This window comes from Brassica napus, chromosome A9 (genome assembly GCF_020379485.1).
Source record: "Brassica napus cultivar Da-Ae chromosome A9, Da-Ae, whole genome shotgun sequence".
NCBI classification, from domain to species: domain Eukaryota; kingdom Viridiplantae; phylum Streptophyta; class Magnoliopsida; order Brassicales; family Brassicaceae; genus Brassica; species Brassica napus.
In genome coordinates, this window is record NC_063442.1 from 40548591 (window position 1) to 40567394 (window position 18804).

Here is an 18804-nt window from a genome sequence, read left to right on the forward strand (position 1 = left end):
ACACAAGATTAAAAAGGAAAATAAGAAGAAAATATACAAGAAGCCGCAAGAGTTTAGCAATGGAGGAGGAGTTGTGGTTTTACCTTGTAGACATGACGTTGACGTATCGTTAAGTGGTTTGAGACCAATCATGTTTGTCCATTGTGCTGTCTCCAGTTGCCATGTGAATATCAATGACCAAATGCTCCATGGGTTGCAAAATTAGTACGAGATTATAGGTTTTTATTTAGGGTTACGTATTGTTGTTTAATATCGTTTTTTACTTCGATCATTTTGTTTTGTTACTTCGGTTTATACTGTCACGATACCATCTTTTCTTTTTGTCTCTCAAAGACTTACTTAAGCCAGTTATACATATTGATCATCTTTTATCGTTATTACAAAATATATGGTTTCTAACAAAAACTCTTATATACAAAATGCCTAAAATCCCCGTGGTATGACACAAGCTCTCATAATACAAATACTTGTACACAAACACACACACACTCTCTCTCTATATATATATACATATACTAGACATTATAGAAATGACTTAAACTCGTCCTTCTTCAAAAGCAAGTCCAATCATCCTTAAGTTAGTTTGGTTGCTGCAATCATCCAAGATACATAGACAAATTCACTTTAGTGGCTCATATAAATTAGATACTTTCAATTGGAAGGTGTGAAACACAAACCTGGCTGTAAGAAGTCTGACCCAACATTGAATCTGGAACCCAATTTTGATGATGATGCTGATGATGATCGGTGGCAAACATGGATTGATCATGAGGGATTTGAAAGCAGCCACCATTATTAGCCCTTGGATCATACACTGAAGAAGGATCTTGTTGTTGTTGTTGTTGCAAGTTGTTCAATTCCATTTCAGATTTTATTTTCTTCTCTTGATCTTCTTCCATTCCAAGACTAGTACCAAATGATGTAGGATATGAATATTCTTCCCCAATTTGTTGTAAACCCAAACAACCGTTTCCTTGCTGTTCTAACTGCTCAAATGTTTGTCCAGGGTTGTTGCATATCTGATCTTCTTGTTTTACAGACTCAAAGAAACAGTTTGAGTAAACAGGAATCGAACCATCCATCTCTCTGTTTTCAAAAATCAGTGGAACATTAATTGAGAGAGATTTTTTGAAGTGAATTAGTTTCTATATACTGTGACTAAAGATGCTCATTACCTATGAGGAAGAAAACTGGAATCACCAGGTAAGATTGTTTGTTGGTTATCATTATCAGGAAGCCAAGACATGGGGTGAGCTTCTTGCATACTACTACTATTACCTCCCATCTCCAAAGGTAACTGTATCCCGCTGTGAAACTGCAGTTAAATGCATTGGTCTTGTTAAGAAGTTGTCCTGATGAAGACAGAGAGCGAGAGAGAGGAAAAGGAGAGAAGTGGTTTTAACCTGTGTGGTTGTACATTCTATTGGCATAAGTTGGCTGTTTCTGTAATGTTCCTGCAAATTGAAAAAAACCAATCCAATCCTGAATCTTTGGTCTATATGACTGAGTTAAAAGGAATATAAAATCACACACCTTGTGAATCTGGATTCTTTCAATGGATTTCCTCAATGATTCTTCCAACAAATTGAGGTGCTCAGTGTTTTCTATTCTATTGATGTTTGTCCAACAACTGAAAACAACCAGCAGAAGAAGAAGACTCAAATATGACTGAAACTAGATTTAAAGATACTTGAAATCTCAAGAAACTAAAAGAGTTCACACCTTAGCCTTCTATGACACTCCATAAGCTGAGCTTGGAAAATTGCTACTTGATTACTCAGACCCTATGTGTGGTCAAGGTTAACAATGACTTAGCCATCTGGCTCATAGAGCTTTAAAAGTTATCTGATAAAATTCAAGAACCGGTGATAGTCAATCCATACCTCAATAGTTTGATTCCTGCAGCATAGAGAAGACAGCATTTCAGATATGTTACACAAACATCTTATAAAATGACAAAAATATGGTTATACTTAAGAGAACTCATGGGAAGTACCTTGCTCCTAAAAACTCATGTATATTTACATCATGATCAAGCTTCTTAAAAGTCTTCTTTAATGCCTGTAATCAAGCAAAAACAAATAAGTTTAGACATGTGTTTCAAACAAAAAAAAAGTCAATGAGAAAGAGGATATAGAAAGAAAGAAATCCAGTGGGTTTTTTTTTTACCTCAAGGCTCTCCAATTTTCTGTTATGTCAGAAAAAAAACAAAGACACTTATAATTTAGTTTCATAACACAGAGTACATAAAATTGTTGGAAGCAATCCATACTTTTTTTATCATAATAATGCTTACCATACCTTTTTGTCCTTTCTTGTGGAGTTAACTGCGCAAACTTAGAAATAACCTCTTCAATGCAACTGTAAGCAACCACGTTAAAACAAACTTAAATAAGGAAAATGGATGCATTGAACAAAAATGTTAAACATGATCAAAGGAGCAACAAGACTTCATGAGAATGTTTACGATATATATATTTTGGTGTACCTGTGTTCACCATGGAAAACGGTAGGCTTGCCGGTAGGAGAAAACATAAGAAGCACAATATCAATATCACACAAGATAGATAACTCTTTGGCTTTCTTCAATATGCCACTTTTACGCTTCGAATATGTAACTTGCCTGTTCCCTGTGCTCTCAAGTCGTTTGATCTTCAGCTTAACCCTACCCATCCTGTCCATAAACAAAACCCCATAAGAAATAAAGTACGAACATTTTCTTGAAAGATTCACTTCAATGACGAGATGATATATTCACTTTGAAGATGGGACGTCTAAATTCGGACACAGAGAGTGTCTCTTTCTAGAGAACAAAATTTCACTGTAACGGAAGATTAAAAGAGGTGGAAACAAGAGGAATCTTGGGTTCTTTGCGTGGAAACAAGAGGTGGCGAAGTAACAAAGAAGAGAATGATCATGGAGGAAAGAAGAAAGAAAGAAAGGCAGCAAAAATGATTGTTATGGGAAAGAAGAAGGGAAAAGGGGAGGTTAATGGTGGAACAGAGAGAGAGCTCAAAGAAGCAAGCCGAAGGGTCAACCTTCGATTTCGGTGGGAGACTTCATACGTCGACCAACGGAATTGTGTGGAGACAGAACCGGTTTTGTTTCATCAAACCTGATTTAAACCGATAAAATTAAACCGTTTTTTTTGCTTTGGTCGATTTACTTGTGTACTAGTTGGTCCACAGTAAGTCAAAGCCTATTAATACCTTTGACTTGTCTCTGCCCTAATTAACATCGCCTCTGTTCGCCCACTTCATGCATAGTACAACAACACTTGTCCATTTCATGCATAGATGTTAGAACACTTGTCCATTACATGCATATAACACTTCTCGAGAAACCCTAGTTTTGCATGTGATGGTGTTAAATACACGTTGAGAGATATAATCTATAGGACAAAATTCAACTCTTGAGGCATTTTTCTCTTTAGACATTTGATCTCATTTGATATAATCTTGATTTTTAAAGGTTTTCTCTGGTTGCTATTGTTTGGGCCTTCTAGATGATTTTATTTTCATTTTGATTTTGATTTCCCTCGTTGATTTGGTTATCTTTTGGGGGTTTTGATTGATTGATGGAAGTGACGATGAAAAGACAGGGACATCAGATCAGAATAAGAGTCTCCTTATTAGGAGATGGGGATGATGATTTATGTCTAAATGGGTATCTCTTTAATGCGCAAGTTGCATACTATACAAGAATGCTGAATATGTTACAGTTCAATTTACTTCATTGGATGTTTTGCTCCTCTTAAAATTTTAATTGGTTAGTGCAAGAGACGATGTCTAGACATGGACATCAGAAACTCTATGGATAGGAGAATGACAGTTATTCTATTACTAATGTCTAAATGGGAATCTCTCTGATGCACTAATCATCTTTAGTTGTTTTCCCCTGTCCGTTGTTCATCCTTTTAAGTGATCTCCGGTTTTGCCAATGATGATATTACAAAATTGCACGTATTATCAGATATTTCCGTGACGAATTATCACTAATGTCTGAGGTAAACCGTGAGTTGTGTTTTTGAAATGTCTTGGTATTAACGATGAGCCGTGTCTGGTTATTACACTTATTTGTCCACACAATTTGAACGCATATGGGCTCTGTTTGCAGGAAGAATCAATTCTTGTAACAAACACATGAAGGTGAGAGCTTTCTAGCAACATTATTTTGGACAGTAAACAGAAGATTCTGAAGAGCTAAATTGGAACATTTTTATGTTATAAGATGTCATTCATAGGCTATATACTTCATTTCATTTGTAGACATTCTACACATTTCAGAACAATAACATAACCAATTATGATTCTGTTGACTTCTGAATGTAATCGATAGTTCAGTATCAATATCAATACATTCTTGGTAAAAACTAGCTACACAAGGAAGAAACATCATCCACTATCAGCATCACAAAGAGATTAGAAGATGACTTCTACACTCTCTTTGAGTTTCTTTTTACACTGATCAAAAAAAAAAAAAAAAAGACAACAAAAATCCAAATATGAACCAACATCATATTAGGACAAACATGTTCCAAAACAAAGAACATCATTAACAAAGAGAGTCAAGACTCTCGGTTCTGCTCCTCACAATCCGATGAAAAACTTCTCTTACCTTCCTCTCAAACGGATCCAACCCCTTCTTCAAACCCTCATGAACCTCCACAAGCTCCACCACCCTCTGCTTCACCTCGCTCTCCTTCTCCTCACTCAACGGAAACTGAATCGAATCAACCAACTCGTTCATCACCCTCGAACTCTTCTCAATCATCTCAATCTCCTTAAGCAACCCACAACAATTCTTCCTATCTCTCCTCTTAGACTCCTCCACAATCTTATCGTGCAACGACATAACCGGAACCGCCCACTGGTAATGCCTCGGCACAGAGAAGTTCACTTGCAGCCCACGGTCTTGACAAGGAATCGCGGCGACCAAAACCCACATCACAAACAACAGAACCGAAGTCATGGTATAAACCGGTACAGCTAAACCGTTACTCGCCGCGACGTCGTTTGGTTTAGGCGTGTTTAAGTTGTTAGCTAACGCTTGTAACTGCTTAGAAGCCGACCACGATCTAGACACGCTCCACGACAAAGATCTGAAATGTCCGAACGAACGGTGGTGGCTGTGGTTGTCTTTGGCTCTACCGAAAGAACGGTTACGATGAGCTAGACTCGTCGTGGAAGAATGATCTTTCTCGTCGAGCATTCCGATCGCTAAATCGATCAGAGCCTTCTTAGCTCGCCGGAGCTGACCTTCTCCGACGGGACGGTGGCTGTCTAAAGCGGAAATGACGATGTCGGAGAGTTTCTGCCACTGACGGATCTGCTCGATTCCGTCGCGGATCGCGTTGCAGACGTCGAGGGCTTTGATGCTCCGCTCGAAGTAATCGGAGAGGATGCGGTCCATCGGAGGTGTGGAGATCTGCGAGCGGTGGTTGAAGATGATGGCTCGGAACTCCTCTTGGCAGCATAGGAAGGAGTCGAGAAGCTTGCTGATCCAGTCGAGGGAGAGAAGGTTGTTATCTCCGGCGGAGGCGTTGAGATCGATGAACTTCTCAGCGACTTGTCTTTGGAAAGAATCTAGCTCAGCTTCCATGGTGTTTTGTGGCTGGTGGTGGTGGTGGTTAGAGTCGGTTTGGTCTCGCCGTAAAGTTAGTAACGACCTTCCGAATGATCCTTGGAACTCTGTAGCTGGCATGATCTTCTTCAGTACATAAGCAAAGTCAGAGTTTGTTTTCTCGAGAAAGTCAGGTGTGAGAGAGATGATGATGATTGATGAAAGTGAGAAGAAGGAGAGATGTGGTTTATAAAGCGATTATTTTGACCGCGTATTTTAATATCTATATTCAGTTTTTAATTTTTGTTTGCTCTTCTGGTCTAATTCTTTTTTTCACTATAAAAGAAATATAAATATAAAGGTGTGACGATGAAAAGCTATAGTTTGATTTTTGTGTGTTCTCATTCCTTTTGAATCCTCTTTTTTCTCTTTTTGTTACTCGTTACTGAACACGCAGTGTACACGTAGTTGTAATGAATCTACATGGTTGCTATTTTAGATCTGTAATGAGACAGTGTAAAAAATCTCAGTTGTGGACATTGTTGAGTTACGGGGCTGTGATATTTGAGGTGGGGAATGAGACACTAGTGGGTGCCATGTGTTGTAGATAAATGTATTAAGATGGGAGCTGTGACGGGAGACTAGGTCAATGCACTACTGCACATGTGGAACAAAAAGAACAGCTAAGTCTTCGTTGGCGCGTAATTAAGAGAGAGAGAGAAGTAGTAGCAATGAAGGGACTCGGTCTTGTTGATTCGTTCTCGCCTTTCTAGAAAGTGAGACGCTGACATGTAAGTCCTTTGTTTTTCCTTCTTGTAATTTTTAGTCTTGCGAATTTTAAGATGATCAAAAATGTATAAAACAACAATTTAAAAACTAACAGATAATTTTCAATTTCATATTTTTGGATACCTTCATAATACATATTCAAATCTAAATCATTTTTAGTAACATTTTAAACTTATGTTTTTTATATTTATATAGTAGTTTAATCTTTATTGAAAATATCTATACAGCTTATATAAAAAATGTTATAAACTGAAAATAATGGAATGATGTGAATGGAGTCATTAACAGTCAAACATCATGGTTGGGCCAGAATTATAATTGCACAACCTACAATAATTAATTCATACAAACAATATATACAGATATCTTCTGCATAAGATCCCCTGATCCCCTTGTCATGTGTTCCAAAATAAACCACACGTGGTGGATTCACAATATCAAAGAGGCTTTGAAACATGAAAGCACGAAGATTAATGACAGAGACATGAGAAGCTCTCCTTCTTCTCCTTGCTTATTTTTATGGACATTTGAAGTTTTTTTTTTTTTTTTTTTTTTTTTTTTTCCATCAAGAGTTATATTATTTATTGAAGGGCCAAGTCCAGATTACAAAGCCCATCCAAAAGGCAACAGAAACATCAAACAAAGGCCTCAAGCCCACGTCGGAAACACTAGAATACACTAACGAAAGGGTCACCGTCGTTCCCGTGAGCCACCGGCTCGAACCACAACGAGACCCCTGCAACCAGCTAAACCCCCCGGTGAAACATCCATCGATCGATCCACCGAGACAACCCGAGCTCGACAGCTCCATATCAACTTCACAACAGTCGCCTTCAACACAGAGATTCTATCATCGGAGAGATCGATCGCAAATACGAGATCATCTCCGCTACCATTGATCACCACCACCAAGAAGAAGGCTTCACACAAACATCTCCAAATACCACCGGAGAGCATCAATCGTCTTCAGACGAGAGCTCCTCCATCAGAACAACACCGACATCACAAACCCAAAAAAACTCAAACGGATATTATTAGAGATAAAGATCGATCTGATACAAACTGAACAACCCCAGTTACCTAAGCCGGCAGAAACATGGATATCTCGGGAAACTAAAGCCCAACATACAGGCAGCAAATCCCAACCATGGGAACCAAAAGAAACCATACCAACAGCAAAGGAGAACTGCAAAATCGACCAATCTACCAGGAACTAGTTTGGAAAAACAAAGACAAAAGCTTTATTGACAAAGCCACACCGTTAATCTGCAGATCAGGAATTTTTATCTTCAAAACCCATTCTAGATCGACTTTGAAATCGATTTGGGAAAAGCAACTCTCCTCACAGAATAAGACACAGCCACAACCCGAAGAACCAAACATGGAAAAGAGACGAAATGAAACTGATTAGGACCGACGCCGGCGCTAAGAGAGCCGCCACGCGCCGGTCAACCTCTCTTATGGACATTTGAAGTTATGATTGGTTTGTTTTATACTTTCGTTCAGTTTAAAGGACAGATAAGCGTATTTCCCGCAAGTGGTTCCTCGTTAGGCTCACTGTCCAGTGTACACGACCAATTAATTTAGCCCCAACTAAGTAATTATTAATTTATTTATATAACTGAGACAAAAATCTGAAGGAGACGATTGCTCTTAACATGTTCATTCCATGATTCAGAAACACACAACACAACAAAGATACAGATAACATATATATTATATAAATGGAAGAGTGGTTTATGACCGTTATCAAAGAAATAAAATATATGTGCATAATTTGTTTATGATTTACAAGTTAGTTGTCTACTTGGTAACAGCTTCTTCGAGCTCTCTTAACCCACTAACTTTCTGTTCAATTTCTTCGATAAGTTCTTCACGCCATAACTCTGCTCTTGCTTTCTCTTCTATGTCTTCTTGCTGCATCAGACATACAAGCAAAAAACATAATAACAACTCTATTCAATCTATAATAGTTGTATGATACTAAAGCGTGATGTACTAAGTCTATGGCCAGACCCAGCCTAGACCAAACCGGCCCAAACTAAATATAGTTTGTTTTAGATTCTCCACCGCCTATCTATATGGGATCAATGTTACCAGAACTACATCAAACCTAGGGGTGGGCACTTTACCCGATATCCGAAATGGCACCCGAACCCGATCCGAAAAACCCGAACCGAAATCCGAACCGAAGTAGCAAAATATCCGAACGGGTATTGAATTAAGAGAGATTGGATATCCGAACCCGAACGGGTAATACCCGAACCCGAATGGATATCCGAAAATAACCGAACATATGTATAATTAACCTTATATTTCTAGTTTACATCTCCCATTTTATATAAAGTATTTATATTGATACTACACATATTTTAAGTTCATAAGATATACATACAATTACGGAGAAAATGATTTGCTACTCACTTAAAATACATGTCAAATTTTTTATTTCAAGAATTAACAAAAAGTTACATCCAAAATTTAAAAACAATAATCAAATTAATGTTTTTTAGTTTCAAAATGTTATGTCCAAATCTATTAACCATTCAATCTATTAAAAATAAAAGATTAGTGAAGTGAAAGTTATATTTTTAAATACAAGAAATTTGAAAAATGAAAATTTAATTTTGTTTTTTTTCAAAATCTAAATATCCGAACCCGATCCGAAATAACCGAACCCGAACTAAAAATACCCGAACCCGACCCGAAGTACAGAAATATCCGAACGGGTTCTACACCTCTATACCGAAATATCCGAAAATCCGAAATACCCGACCCGAACCCGAACGGATACCCGAACGCCCACCCCTAATCAAACCTATCTATATTTTGTTTTTGAGCCATATGTAACTTCTTGCTTCTCAAGCATTGTAAAAGAACTCTTGTTCCATTTGTGTATAATATTCACATTTTATCCAAAAAAAATGTTACCAAAACTACATCAAACCTGTTAAGCCTTGATTTCACTGTTACCAGGAATCAAAATTTATATAAGTAGGAAATTCGATTTTTATCAAATGTTTTGTCAAGTCTAAACATATATACCAGCATAAATGAAAATGTTTTATTATGTTTGTGTTTGACGTTTATAATTTTTAAATACTAGTTTGTAAAGATAATTAAGTTTGTAGGTTCAAATTGGGAAAAAATGATAAGCATAATTGCTCCAAAATTTTTCTTGATAAGCATTAATGTAAACGCAAATAAACAAACGTAAATGCTTAAGACTGTGACACCTAAAGGCAAACCTAGAGCCATCTACATACTTTACTTAGACATATAGAGTGGTCAAACCGGTCTACAGGGTGAAGCTCTGTAACGACCAGTGTGGGATAGGCCATGACAACATCCCAAACAATAATTTATAAGTTTCTAATATTAGAAAGAGAGATACGTACAGTTTCATAGACCCAATATCCGGTTCCATCACCTCCATCTCCACGGTACTCCTCCGAGTCATAGAATGGATCCTATATATGCACCATAAATATATTAAAGAAAAAGTAGTTAAGATGCCAAATGCAGCAAATGGAGATCAAAAGATTTGATTTGAGTGGAGTTTTTTTGTTCCTTACTTTTGCGGAACCAAAGTACAGACATCCCCAACAAGTGAACATGATGTAGAACAAATCTGCCAGCAAGATCAAGACCCATGTATCAACCACAAAACAAACTAAAGGAAAAAGACCTTAATCTTGTCTTAATGAACACCAAAAAGTTTGCTACTTACAGACATTCTTGATGGCTTTATCACTTAGATGCCACACGTGTTTCTCTGTAATGATATCACGCATCCCTTCAATTTGTTGAACCATCACAGCCATTAGTGGCAAATCATGTGGCAATGCCTTTCTTACACATAAGCTTCCTCTCATCACATTCTTTTCCCTCTTCTCATTCTGTTTCATCTAGTTGTTTTTCAGAATTATAAAACGTAAAATTCATAACAAGAGCAATCAGATTTTTAAATTAGAGACTTACAGATAGCCATCCGTGAGATGTCCCTGAAAACTGCTTAGGCTACACAGCAAAAAAAAACAACCCCTTTCTTAGTATATTTTTTATTGAAACACTTCGCTGTATATGAACATAGTTAAATATGGACCGAGTAACTCGAGTAAGACGGGACATGAAGATTTGTGAAGGTGAATGCTTCAGCCATTGATACTTCTTTGATAAGTGGCAATGGAGGAGATATAAGACACAGTGTTGTCGCAACCCTTTTCTATTATTATTTTAACTTTAAGATTAGATTCTTCGAGACAGAACATGTGTGGATAAGGGAACCAGTATCCTCCACAGACCACACTGTTTAACTCTTGTCATACATAAACAAAGCGCGTGTTAGCAATCACACAGCAAATTGTAGTCTTATAACGACCCCATAAATTGCTAAAAATATCCGCTTAATTCAACTGTCTACTTTTCTATCCTTCCAACCGAACGTTCCATCTGCGCATATTAGCAACCACAGAAAATGTCTATCCTTTCAAACGCGCATGTTAGCAGTCACAGAAACGTGTTTATTCATCCAAAGGCGCATGTTAGCATCATTTTCCAGAAAGTTTCCGCCTTCGTCTTCTTCACCTGTCCTTCAACACGTCTCTAATCTCTTTCTCAGAAGATCCTCCAACAACGACGAGTCGCACGATGGGATTGCTCGATCTCGAAAAGCACTTCGCCTTCTACGGAGCTTACCACAGCAATCCGATCAACATCGTAATCCACATCATCTTCGTGTGGCCGATCGTCTTCACCGCCTTGCTCCTCCTCCACTCCGCGACCCCAATTTTCGACCTTTCTCAATCGCTGACCCTCGACGGCGTTCTCCGGCTAAACGTCGGGTTTATATTAACCGTGGTCTATGCTCTGTTCTACCTCTGTTTGGATAAAAGAGCTGGGTTTGTAGCTGCCCTCATGTGTTTCTCTTGCTGGGTCGGTTCAAGTTTTCTCGCTGATCGGTTAGGACCTTCTCTGGCCTTCAAGGTTAGCTTTTCTCTTATGTTTGTGAGATAAAGGTTCAGTCTTTTTGTGCAGAAGTGTGTTTATTGTTCATTGTCTTTGATGCTTTGACTTAGATATTAGCTACAATGATTTATTATTCCTCTCTATGTGTCTCTTCATTGGTTGTAAACGTTTGAGACAGCAGTAATGATATTCTGTATGTCTTATGGCTTTGGACATTCATGATTAGTCACCATCAGTGTAACTTTTGGAGGTTTTATATGTATCACCATCAATGTTGTGAATCATTTGATTAGTTTGTTATGGATTCTGGAGAAAGGGAAATATAGGGGGTTCCTTGTTCTGCATGTTAGATACTGTAACAATTTTCACTGTCTTTTTTCTCAGGTTGGGATAGCGTCTCAGCTGTTGTGCTGGACGGGGCAGTTTCTTGGCCATGGAGTGTTCGAGGTAACCCCTTTTGCTCTTAGACATCATTGTTATGATTCTCCTTTAGTATCTAATCATCAGAGTCCTAAAACAGATGTTTGTTGATTCTTGTCACAGAAACGAGCACCTGCGCTATTAGACAATCTGCTCCAAGCTTTTCTCATGGCTCCTTTCTTCGTGTTGCTTGAGGTTAAATTTTTTTATGTGTGTTATATTTGTTAAATACTTCAGTCTTCTTTCTACTACTCCGTGAAACCATAGCTAGAGAACTTGAAAAGCTAACGTGGGAATGAATTACAGGTCCTTCAATCGGTTTTCGGGTATGAACCATATCCAGGATTTCAGGCTCGTGTGAATGCCAAGGTAGAAAGTGACATAAAGGAGTGGAGAGCAAAGAAGCAGGTCAAGAAGAATAAGCTCACATAAGCTTTGGACTGGATTATATAACTCAACAACTTAAACCCCCATTGTAATGTTTCCACATTAAATCCATGATATAATAAAAGAATATAAGACCATCACCATGGAAACTATATTGAAGGGGAATTACTTAACAAAATTTTTAGTGTTATTACTAGAAGAACACCTTCCCATATTTGGAAGTTGCAAACAAAAGATGTACACTATTTTCATTTCATCCGCCTCTCCGGGAACGAAACTGTTTCCAGAATTCTTGAAACAAGCTTCATATTAAACCAAGCATTAGCTTAAGGGGAAAAAGAAAATTTATGTTAGATAAGCTTAGTGAAACAAAAGAAGGAAGTATAAAACACAAAGTTGGATGGCAATACTCGAGACTCCGACGACCTTCTTTACCATTCCCTCTATCATGTTCCAGTCCATATATCTTAATATTTTTAAAGTGATTTTATTGCCTTTTCATCTCTAATCTAATTATAATGTACGAGGACAAAAAGAAAAACAAGACAAATTTTCTAAGATAGTCACTATTACAAATTTAAGTTTAGAATTGGATGGTATTTAAACTTTTTTAAATCAATATATTTGTTTTAAAATAGTATTTTTTAAAAATCAAAAATATATAAGAAGGTTGAATTTGAAAACATATAATTTGAAATTATTATAAAAAAATGTTTATTTTTTATTTTTTATTTTATTTTTTATTTGTATGTTATAAAAGAAAATATATAAAGATTTTTTTGTCTTTTTAATAAAATTTCTTTTGATCATTTTTTTCTTTGAAGATTCTTTTTCTGAAAAAAAATTAAAATGACTATTTAGGAAAATATGTAGACTTCTTAAAAAGAAAAGTTTATAGTCAACATACTAGATACCTATTTTTATACATTTAGATCAAATATCTATATAATAATGATGCATGACTACAAAATAATCTTCTCAAAAATAATGCTCATAGACTTTTTAGTCAACACATTGTATGCAGATTTAGACTGGATGAAGATTTTTTAGGTTTAGATCAAATATCTATCAAAATGATGCATGACGACAAAAAAAATAACTAAAAGACAATGAGCCTAGACTAAGAAATTAAAGTTTATACTTTATAGTCAACACATTGTATGCAGATTTCTTTTTTTTTGTAGACTATTTAAAACCCCAGGGTAAGCTTATCATCTCGGCACGTAAACAAATTCACCAGAGAGCATATTATACAATAATACCTTTTGTAGGGAGAAGAAAGAAGAAATGGCGCAAGGCGGTGGCGTCGCCAGAGTGATCGTGGATTCAAGGTTCTGTGTTCCGGACCCCGTGGATCTGGCGATGGTGCGGGATAAAATTGAGTTCAAGCACGGTAACTTCGATATAAAGGACGTTAAAGGGAACATACTGTTCCAGGTGAAGAAGCCGGGTTTTTTGAGCAGTAAGATGATCTTCTTGGATGGTTCTGGATCTCCGCTCTAGACTATGAAACAGAAGGTGACTATAGACTCACACACTCACAACTTAAGAGTTCATATGTACTATGTATAAGTCGGGCTTAACTAAATTAAATTTATTGCAGTCGATGACCTTGCATGAGAGGTGGAAAGTATATAGAGGAGTGAGTACGGAAGAGTGTGATTTTCTGTACACGGTGAAGAAATCGAAGGTAGTTCAGTTTACGACGAAACTTGAAGTGTTTTTGGGTCACAACAATGAAGAGCAGATATGCGATTTCCGAGTCAACGTGACGAAGCGTTTCGAACACTCTTGTGTCGTCTACGCTGGTGAATCTGACAACATTGTTGCCCAAGTAAACTCACACACTCTATTCCCTTCTTCTATTTCCACATTGATCTTTCGGGTGGAACCCGCCTATATCCGGTTCATCAATTATTTTATGTCATCCTTCTTTCTCACATGTCCACGAGTTAGTTAATGTGTTATATTGGTTGGGATCGATTTTGGTTTGCTTTCAAATCAACTTCTTCTTTTTTTGGGTTCTGTTCAGTTTATCCAGAATAAACATAAGCTTAGCCTATATGTGAATTGGTAGGTTGACCATGTGTTTATGAATTGTTAGAACAATCAACTACACAATTGCAACATTTATTAAACCAAAATTAGTTGGCCAAAAAAATATACTTGAATATTCGGTTGGTTGGTGGTTAAATCGAATGGTGTGTGTCTATGTAACAGATGCAGCACAAGAAGCACACACGGCAGACAGCTTCATCGGGACTGGACAATTTCTCTGTGACAGTTAATCCAAACGTCGATTATGCCTTCGTTACCTCTCTCTTAGTCCTTTTCGATGTTATTAACCGACAGGATCCGCCCGGTAAAGGCGACACTGGTGAGATGAACGAGGTTGCACACGGTGCAACCCATCTTGTACACGGTTTACACATGTTACTTCACTGATGGATTTTAAATGAGTTAACAGCCAACCAAACTCTATTGTTATTCAGTTAATGATTCTAAATTATGTTTTAAAGTTCAGTGCTATTTGATCTTATATTTATAAGTTGTTTACATAAGATTACAAATACTTCACTAAAATCAAGTGTTACTCCATTTTAATGTTTCCACATAAAAAAACCGAGATGATAATAATGAGGCCACCATGAACTGATGTTTAAATATAGGGAAAATACTTTAAAAAATTATGTGTTATTACTACAAGAACACCTTACCACATTTGCAAGTTGCAAACAAAAGATGAACAATGTTTTCATTTGTTTTTTTTGCTAAATAACAATGTTTTCATTTGTGTTCTTTCATTACTCTCCGAGAACTGTTTCGAGAATTCTTGAAAGCCAACTAATGAATCTCGGAGTGGGATTGGACGATCTCAGAGAAGTCATTCGGCTTCCATGATTCACCACAACAATCCAATCCACATCCTTTGCGTTTTAGATGTTTTTTTTTTGTTTACTCGGTTTGAGATCTTCATATGGAGTTAATTATTGATAAATTTTATCTTCAAATATTTTTCATCTAACAAATAGTGGAAGTCCTTTGGACCAATGGTCAAGAGTTTAAAAGCTCTTACACCAGATTTGGGTTTCAATTTTTAAAATTGCAATTATAACAAGATTAATGGTGTAAAGATAATCTGAAGTTCTAGAGTACGTACTGTTAGCACAAAACTGTTCTCAGGTTTTAGAGAGAGTTTGTACATCTTGAAGAATGTCGTACGTTGCTTGTTCGTCGTGTATCTAAATTGCAGGAAAAACTGCATTATAGAATCATTGTTTGTAAAAATTGTTTATCATAATCGCATATGTTATAGATAGTTGAAGATCATAATAATTTACAGTGGTGGTGAAAGTAATGGGGTTACTTACCCCCGTTTTAAATTTTAATTTTTTTACTAATTATAACTAGTTTTAACTAATGCTTTCTTCATAACTTTAATTTGTACTCAGTTTTTTCTTCTAAGAAAATTAATATCATAAATAAATATTAGATAGATACAAATTTGTAGATCAATGGATGAGCCTGCCAACTTTAAAAAGGGGACCAATGTAGCTCTAACTTTCATGGGAAAGTTCCTCTAATCAATAAGATCTGAAAACATAAATTAATTCGTCTTTCCAATTCACAATATATTGTACATCAAATTGCGTATAATTGAAGTAATACAACGGCAAAAGGAAAGAAAAAAACATGGATGGTTCATAGCATTAGAGTTAAGTAAGATATATGCATGGTCTTATTTTATTCAGAGAGTAACAAGTTGCTCAAAAGTCTTCTTTGTTGTCTTTGATTTCTTTGACCTGCCAGTCAATTTGCTTAAAGATGACTGATGATGGGATGACATGATTTTTTGTCAAGAATATTGTTGCGATGACTTCCAAGTCAATCAAATTGTTTATTTCCATTATCTGTAAATACAAGATAAATAACAATTATTAAAATAAAATAATTATTTATCATTGTTGATTTGCTATTCGTGGTTTGTTAACCATTTCATTTTAAACAAAAAAGTATAATATAATAATTCATTTATCAATATATATTTCAGTATAGTTAAGATTTAATATATTTTGCTTCCAATAAAATAAGTTCCTGGCCGCCACTAATTATTAAGTTAGGTATGGATCGACTATCTACAGTGACGACAAAAATAAAATAGTCTCAAAAACATTGGGCGTAGACAGTTTAATAGTCAACATACTGGATGCAGATTTGCTTTTTCGTAGACTATATAAAACCCCTGAGTAAGCTTATCTTCTCGGCACGAAACCAAATCACCAAAGCAGAAAAAAGATAGAAAGAGCATATTATACAATAATACCTTTTCTAGGGAGAAGAAAGAAGAAATGGTGCAGTCGGTGATCGTGGATCGAAGGTTTTGTGTTCCTGGCCCCGTGGATCTGGTGATGGTGCGGGATAAGATTGCGTCGCAGTACGGTAACTTCGTTATAGGTGACGTTAACGGGAACATGATGTTCCAGGTGAAGAAGCCGGGTTTTGGTCTTCACAAGAAGATGATCTTATTGGATAGTTCTGGATCTCCGGTTTTGACTATGAAAGAAAAGGTCCATAGACTCATTAAAAAAACACACACACACACACATAACTTAAGAGTTCGTATGTTTGTTACTATGTATATAGTCGGGTTTAATTAAACTAAATTAAATTTATTGCAGTCGATGACCTTGCATAACAGGTGGCAAGTATTTAAAGGTGGGAGTACGGAAGAGTGTGATATGTTGTACACTGTGAAGAGATCGTCGATGATTCAGCGTACGACGAAACTTGACGTGTTTTTTGGTCAGAACAATGAAGAGAAGACATGCGATTTCAGAGTCAAGGGGACGAATTGGCTCGAACGCTCTTGTGTCGTCTACGCTGGCGTATCTGACGTCATTGTTGCCCAAGTAAACTCACTCACTCACTCACTCTCTTTCCTTTCCTTTTTTTCTTTTTCCACATTGATCATTCGGGTGGGCCCAGCCTATATCGGATTAATCAATTAGTTTATGCTCTCACATGCCTAAGAGTTAATAGTATTTTTTTACATCCGGTTTTGGTTCAGAATTGGTTTAGCACGGTGATATATATGTTGTTGGGGTCGATTTTGGTTTGCTTTGAAATTAACTTCTCTATTCTGGTTATGTTCGGTTTATCAAGAATAAACATATGCTTAGCCTATATGTGAACTGGTAGGTTGACCATGTGTTTATGAATTGTTAGAACAATCAACTTCATAATTGCAACACTTGTTAAACCAAAATTAACTTGCAAAAAATACTTGAATACTCTGGTTGGTAGGTGCTTAAATAGAATGTTGTGTATCTATGTAACAGATGCAGCACAAGAAGCACACGCGGCATACCGCTTTATCGGGAAAGGATAGTTTCTCAGTGACGGTTAATCCAAACGTCGATTATGCCTTCATTGCCTCTCTCGTAGTCCTTTTCGATGTTATTGACCGACAAGAGTCGGCCAAAGGAATCGGCACTGATAATTTCGAGGCTGCCCACGTTGTACATGGTTTATTTCAATGATGGATTTTAAAAGAGTTTAAATCCAACCAAAATCTATTGTTATTCAGGCAATGATTCTGAATCTATACTATTAAAAGAGAATCAGTTTTTAAAAATCTACTTATAAAAGGTTATTGAACCCTTTCATTAGAATGCTATATTTTATATCACCTTAATTAATCAACTCCATATAATATATTTAATATTTGTGCCAAACTAAAAGATTCTGCCACCAGATTTTGTGCTTATTAACAGAAAAAAATTATAGTAGCATTTATTTTCAAATACAAGAAAGATAATGTTTAGATATAGTTTATATTGTCAGCTATGATGATCATTTATCCGCTTCACATAAAGGCTGATTTACAACATTTATTAACATATTATATAAACCAATTTTTTTATATACAGAATGTAAAACTTTTATGTAAAACATAATATATAGAAACATGACAATACTTTAAAAAATTTTATTACATTCAAAATTTTATGCGTATACACGAAATATGTTTCTAAAAATTTAACATTTTATTTGAAATCTGAAACATTAACCGAAAACCGAATCTGAAACACAAAAGAATAATCGTGATACCGAAGACATATTTGAAACAGTAAAATATATTTAATATACACAATACATTTTAGATACTCAGTGTACCCGTTCAGATCTCTGTAGAATCCAAACCTAAACCGACACTGCAGATCTGAAATATACTCAATAGATATTTTGTAGTAGACTTGGATCTGAACCGATTCGGATCGGTTTTTATTCGAACCAAACAAAATGTTTGGACCTAAGAAAGAGTTACATAACAATATACATACAAAATTTTAAATAAATTAATTCATAAATCATATAATTTTATAAAATTATATGTTTTGATATAATTCAATATTGTAACATAATAACATACAAAAATCATTAACATTATTAAACTTTTTATTGTAAGAAAATCCGCGCTTTTGAAGCGCGGGTCAAGATCTAGTTATGTTTTAAAGTTCAGTGGTATTGGATCTTATATTTATAAAACACTCATCATATATTTTTCAATCCATTGTTATTTAAGATTTCTAATACTTCACTAAAATCCTGTGTTATTCAAAACAAAATAATTTTGAAAATCTTTGTAAATGAAGTCATTTGGAATAAATGTCAATG

At 35.9% G+C, this 18804-nt stretch overlaps 5 protein-coding genes, 1 non-coding gene and 3 pseudogenes across 8 annotated transcripts; 6 read left to right on the top strand and 3 right to left on the bottom strand.

Annotated features, from left to right (window-relative positions):
* Positions 1 to 335: 335 nt before the first annotated feature.
* LOC106365341 (agamous-like MADS-box protein AGL65) lies at positions 336 to 2682 on the bottom strand. Of its 2 annotated transcripts, XM_013804785.3 has the most exons (10): positions 2489 to 2682; positions 2302 to 2361; positions 2170 to 2188; positions 1997 to 2061; positions 1884 to 1899; positions 1723 to 1784; positions 1534 to 1630; positions 1404 to 1454; positions 1176 to 1315; positions 642 to 1086 (listed from the first exon to the last, which is right to left on the bottom strand). In XM_013804785.3, the coding sequence occupies exons 1-10, from the start codon at positions 2680 to 2682 to the stop codon at positions 642 to 644; spliced, it is 1149 nt and encodes a 382-aa protein (XP_013660239.2). The 2 variants fall into 2 exon arrangements, with proteins under 2 accessions (XP_048597559.1, XP_013660239.2); XM_048741602.1 differs by lacking the exons at positions 1997 to 2061; positions 2170 to 2188; positions 2302 to 2361; positions 2489 to 2682 and adding an exon at positions 336 to 590 and having other exon boundaries at positions 678 to 1086; positions 1884 to 1922.
* Positions 2683 to 3576: 894 nt separating this feature from the next.
* On the top strand, positions 3577 to 3684 carry LOC125578822 (annotated as a pseudogene).
* An 87-nt stretch (positions 3685 to 3771) lies between these two features.
* On the top strand, positions 3772 to 3875 carry LOC125578820 (annotated as a pseudogene).
* Positions 3876 to 3934: 59 nt separating this feature from the next.
* LOC125578870 lies at positions 3935 to 4009 on the top strand. The gene has a single exon (XR_007316951.1). It is a non-coding gene; the product is annotated as a small nucleolar RNA snoR122 (small nucleolar RNA).
* Positions 4010 to 4236: 227 nt separating this feature from the next.
* BNAANNG22550D (protein ROH1) lies at positions 4237 to 5867 on the bottom strand. Its single transcript, XM_013809173.3, has one exon. The coding sequence runs from the start codon at positions 5701 to 5703 to the stop codon at positions 4555 to 4557; it is 1149 nt and encodes a 382-aa protein (XP_013664627.1). The 5' UTR covers positions 5704 to 5867; the 3' UTR covers positions 4237 to 4554.
* A 2183-nt stretch (positions 5868 to 8050) lies between these two features.
* Positions 8051 to 10686, bottom strand: LOC106369073 (photosynthetic NDH subunit of subcomplex B 4, chloroplastic). 2 transcript variants are annotated; one of them, XM_013809171.3, is made up of 6 exons: positions 10457 to 10686; positions 10333 to 10371; positions 10082 to 10259; positions 9927 to 9982; positions 9750 to 9821; positions 8051 to 8268 (listed from the first exon to the last, which is right to left on the bottom strand). In XM_013809171.3, the coding sequence occupies exons 1-6, from the start codon at positions 10511 to 10513 to the stop codon at positions 8155 to 8157; spliced, it is 516 nt and encodes a 171-aa protein (XP_013664625.2). In that variant the 5' UTR covers positions 10514 to 10686; the 3' UTR covers positions 8051 to 8154. The 2 variants fall into 2 exon arrangements, with proteins under 2 accessions (XP_013664625.2, XP_013664626.2); XM_013809172.3 differs by having other exon boundaries at positions 10082 to 10250; positions 10457 to 10653.
* Positions 10687 to 10927: 241 nt separating this feature from the next.
* BNAANNG22530D (2-hydroxy-palmitic acid dioxygenase MPO1) lies at positions 10928 to 12266 on the top strand. Its single transcript, XM_013809170.3, has 4 exons — positions 10928 to 11337; positions 11704 to 11766; positions 11863 to 11934; positions 12046 to 12266. The coding sequence occupies exons 1-4, from the start codon at positions 11002 to 11004 to the stop codon at positions 12169 to 12171; spliced, it is 597 nt and encodes a 198-aa protein (XP_013664624.1). The 5' UTR covers positions 10928 to 11001; the 3' UTR covers positions 12172 to 12266.
* Positions 12267 to 13315: 1049 nt separating this feature from the next.
* On the top strand, positions 13316 to 14655 carry LOC106369069 (annotated as a pseudogene).
* A 1708-nt stretch (positions 14656 to 16363) lies between these two features.
* Positions 16364 to 17761, top strand: LOC106369071 (protein LURP-one-related 15). Its single transcript, XM_013809169.3, has 3 exons — positions 16364 to 16694; positions 16806 to 17036; positions 17466 to 17761. Exons 1-3 carry the CDS (start codon positions 16476 to 16478, stop codon positions 17664 to 17666), a joined length of 651 nt encoding a protein of 216 aa, XP_013664623.1. The 5' UTR covers positions 16364 to 16475; the 3' UTR covers positions 17667 to 17761.
* The last annotated feature ends 1043 nt before the right edge of the window (positions 17762 to 18804 follow it).

Coding starts and splice junctions, on each gene's coding strand:
- LOC106365341 (XM_013804785.3), bottom strand. CDS start 2,682: ATGGACAGGATGGGTAGGGTTAAGCTGAAGATCAAACGACTTGAGAGC. Junction 2,362..2,488: donor GTTTTCCATGGTGAACACAG/GTACACCAAAAT, acceptor GGTTGCTTACAG/TTGCATTGAAGAGGTTATTT. Junction 1,631..1,722: donor GAGTGTCATAGAAGGCTAAG/GTGTGAACTCTT, acceptor GGTTGTTTTCAG/TTGTTGGACAAACATCAATA.
- BNAANNG22550D (XM_013809173.3), bottom strand. CDS start 5,703: ATGCCAGCTACAGAGTTCCAAGGATCATTCGGAAGGTCGTTACTAACT.
- LOC106369073 (XM_013809171.3), bottom strand. CDS start 10,513: ATGGCTGAAGCATTCACCTTCACAAATCTTCATGTCCCGTCTTACTCG. Junction 10,260..10,332: donor CATCTCACGGATGGCTATCT/GTAAGTCTCTAA, acceptor AAAAACAACTAG/ATGAAACAGAATGAGAAGAG. Junction 9,983..10,081: donor TAAAGCCATCAAGAATGTCT/GTAAGTAGCAAA, acceptor TCTTGCTGGCAG/ATTTGTTCTACATCATGTTC.
- BNAANNG22530D (XM_013809170.3), top strand. CDS start 11,002: ATGGGATTGCTCGATCTCGAAAAGCACTTCGCCTTCTACGGAGCTTAC. Junction 11,338..11,703: donor GACCTTCTCTGGCCTTCAAG/GTTAGCTTTTCT, acceptor CTTTTTTCTCAG/GTTGGGATAGCGTCTCAGCT. Junction 11,767..11,862: donor TTGGCCATGGAGTGTTCGAG/GTAACCCCTTTT, acceptor TTCTTGTCACAG/AAACGAGCACCTGCGCTATT.
- LOC106369071 (XM_013809169.3), top strand. CDS start 16,476: ATGGTGCAGTCGGTGATCGTGGATCGAAGGTTTTGTGTTCCTGGCCCC. Junction 16,695..16,805: donor TTTTGACTATGAAAGAAAAG/GTCCATAGACTC, acceptor AATTTATTGCAG/TCGATGACCTTGCATAACAG. Junction 17,037..17,465: donor CTGACGTCATTGTTGCCCAA/GTAAACTCACTC, acceptor TCTATGTAACAG/ATGCAGCACAAGAAGCACAC.